Below are 3,441 nucleotides of genomic sequence, written 5' to 3'. Positions count from 1 at the left end.
ATAAAAAGAAATCTAAGAGATCAAAATTAAAATAAGGATAAATTTAAAGACAAAGTTTGTATTAACTTTTTGTTTTTTGGTCCCAACTTGTCACAAGTTAAAGTTGAATCAATGATTAACAATAATTTAAAAATTAAACGTTACTCCATATTTTACCTTTTAATTTCTGTCCGCTGCCTCGAATCAAACCCGCAATCAAGGACATCAAACTCAACTTTTGAAACAGACGGTACATGCATATTTTTCCTACTCTCTGTTCACTTTTATTTCATTCCGTTATCATATTCATCTTTTACTTTTTAAAAAGGAAATAAACCTATCCGAATTCACCTCAAATTCCCTCTCAATTTTTTTTTCAAAAATAAAGGATTAAATAGAAAAAGAGAATGACTGTCAAAATTTTTCCTACAGTTTCTCCTTGAGAAGAGCGGCTAATCCGGTGACAACCTTTCCACCCTTATCCACGCTCTTCGGTTTTATCGCCGGTGGTTTCCACGTCGGCGCCGGTGCCACTGCCTCTGTCTTCTCTTCACCAGAATCAGCCTCCGGCCTGTTCGCCGGTATTGCTTTGTTCCCGAAAATCAGCTCTAACTCACCGTGGTCGCTCTCTGTCGCGGAACACCCAACGTCATCATTCTTCACCCCCAGATTCTCAGAATCCGAAACGCGGCCGTTTCGCTTTGTCCGAGTGTAGGCAGAGAGCCACTTGGCTCGCATATACTCCGCCTTCCTCCACGGCGGAAGGTGCATTCCTTTCTTCTTTAGACTCTGCTTGGCCGCCTCCGACACGATCGACACTATCTGATCAAGCCGTTCCGATTTCCCCACGAAAATGTACGGCAGCAATTGAAGGATAGTCTTGTAGCTCCCTGTTGATCGTGCAATTTCGAATTCTGATCGGAAATCGATATCGACTAACAATATCTCTTCTTCTAAAATCACATCAATGAATTCATGTTCCCCTGAGAGACAAACAGAAAATTCACTTTCAATTTTATTCCTCTGTTACTTCAATTTTGGAGAAATGAGATTCAAAAAGAAAAAATACCGGCTGGGTAAGATGAGGTTTTATCCCACTTAGATATACAGACAGAAGAGTCGTATCCCAGAGATGAAAGCCCATCTGCGACGATATTTCTCAAATCATCTTTTGTTCTGAAGACTTTGTTGTTGTTCTCAACTATCTTCGCAGCGTCAGCTAACAGATTCCTCTCAGCAACACTTGCGCAAGGAATCAGACTCTGCAAATTATATACAACTAGTTTTTTGAAGCTCGAGGAAATTTGGCCATGCTTCGCAGAGAAACCGCAAGAAAGAGACTGTATGATTTGTTAGCAGCATTTACCTTGAGCGCGTCGCTGGCATCGCTGAACGAAGCAGAGGTGATTGATTCATTGAAACCGCCAAAGACATCGAGCTCGTCGTCCGAGCTGTCGTTGTTGTTGCCGTTGAAGCAATTGCAGCGATTACGGCCGCATTTAGCCGCCGGTGGTTGCTTCTCGTTTGTCTCCTCTATGAAATTCTGCACCATTTTCGCCAAGCAAAGCGAACTCGGCTCGAACTCCGATACTCCATCTCTGTTGGACAGGTGTTCACTGGGAACGTTGAGTTTCTCCGGGGAGGAATTCCTGATCACGCTCGGAGACTGCCGATCAAAGACGAAGAGCCTTCTTAGCCGCGACCTCAACACTGGCTTCGCCGAATCGTTTCTAACCGCCGCTTCCCCGAGCTTTCGGGAATCTATACCAATGGGTTGGATCTTAGTCGGAGGCATGGCTGAGAGAAGTGCAAAATTTGTGCAGTTTTACTCCATTTTCAGAATGAATCTGAATTTGCAGGGGAAAAAAAGTGTGCGTCGCAATTACAAGTGAAACCCAAATTCACATACTGTAAATCGAGTTGGCAAAATTCTTTTCTTTTCCAGAAAACTCGAGGCGTCTACTAAAACAAGAAAACTACAGTCACCATCTACCATTCCCGTGAGCAGCAGAAAATACATAAACAAAATCAAGGAATCAAGCGAAATTTCCCCCGTCCGAAATCGCAACTCATCACCCAAGCGGGAAGGAAAACTTCACGGAGACTTGGGCAGGAACGAGAAATCTGTACTTTCCCGCAGGCATGGAAGAAGCATGGAATAACTTGTAGAGTAAGCGAGAGCAGAAGAAGATGGCTTTGAGCTCAGGACTTTCAGGGGACAGTGGACGAAGGCTAATGGGTGAGAGGAGGATAACTGGCCGGAATGTGCATTTCCCCGAGGAGGAGATCAGGATGAAAAGGTAGGGCAGTTATGGAGGAAACGGGTGGGGGATTGGATTTAAAAGGGAGGTGGTTTGGATGGAAGCCGGTAGATGCGCGTAGGATATGAAGTGGAGGACATTACTTGGGGAGCGTAGCATGCTACAGTACCTACCAGAGGACAACAGTAATCAGATAAATTTATCAGCAAAAAAAGAAAAGACATGTAATGAAATGAATTAAATAAAAATCCTAAATGATTTTTGAAAAGATCTTTGCCCTTCTCTGGGCAAAGTGTCACAATTTTTTCCAAATGTCACACTTGTAGATGATTAAATTTTTTTAATTTATAAATAATAGTATTGGCCGTAATATAAAATTTAATTTACGCTAGTTGAAATCATTATTTGGTCCTTTCTTGTAGTTGGGAGGCGAGGGGATGGGTTTGGAATATGGAGAGGAAGATGCCCCTCGTATCCAGGAATTTCGTACACCGCACAGGCGTCTTTCTGCTTTTCTAATTATTAACATCATCACCCCCCCCCCAAAATAGGAGAAATCACAAATAAAGACTCTTGAATTAGCAAAATCACTCTATGGTCACCTGAATATGCCAAATTACTATGAGAGATCCGGTCTCAAATTGTAATTATGAAATCATGGCCAAATTACTAAAATACCCCTCTTTAATTTTTTTTTTTTAAAGAAAGCCACTGCCTCACCGGAATCCGGCCACCGGCACCGGAGCTCCAGCAGCCGCTTCCGGCCACTGTCGGCGGCCGGACCCCGGCGGCCACTTCCGGCGGCCTTCCTTTGTTTTTTTTTTGTAACTGTTTTTTTTTAAATAGTGAGGGAAGTGAGGTTGGGGGGATTTGATCCCCCAACCTAATGCTTCCCAAAATAAGGAATGACCATTGAGCCAACAAATTTTTGTTAACATTATGATGCAAAAAAATATATAAGTTAACTCATTTACTCTTGTTCCAGGTGATGACAACAATACATTTAAAAATAACAAGTTCTGATTATAAAATAACAAGTTTGGGATTAAATTTTAACAACACGTTTTTTTATAACAAAACACTTTGTTTCAAGTGATAACCACAATACATTTAAAAATAACAAGTTCTGATTATAAAATAACAAGTTTGGGATTAAAATTTAACAACACGTTTTTTTATAACAAAACACTTTGTTTCAAGT

At 41.5% G+C, this 3,441-nt stretch overlaps 1 protein-coding gene across 1 annotated transcript; it reads right to left on the bottom strand.

Moving 5' to 3' along the window:
* Positions 1-323: 323 nt before the first annotated feature.
* LOC114711220 (uncharacterized) lies at positions 324-2,314 on the bottom strand. Its single transcript, XM_028895590.1, has 3 exons — positions 1,346-2,314; positions 1,049-1,241; positions 324-962 (listed from the first exon to the last, which is right to left on the bottom strand). Exons 1-3 carry the CDS (start codon positions 1,772-1,774, stop codon positions 406-408), a joined length of 1,179 nt encoding a protein of 392 aa, XP_028751423.1. The 5' UTR covers positions 1,775-2,314; the 3' UTR covers positions 324-405.
* Positions 2,315-3,441: the final 1,127 nt, after the last annotated feature.

This window comes from Neltuma alba, unplaced genomic scaffold, assembly GCF_004799145.2.
Source record: "Neltuma alba isolate B1F8T4 unplaced genomic scaffold, ASM479914v2 tig00011283_pilon, whole genome shotgun sequence".
NCBI lineage: Eukaryota > Viridiplantae > Streptophyta > Magnoliopsida > Fabales > Fabaceae > Neltuma > Neltuma alba.
The sequence above is the reverse complement of the archived record's forward strand: the minus strand, read 5'-3'. Positions and strand labels throughout refer to the sequence as shown.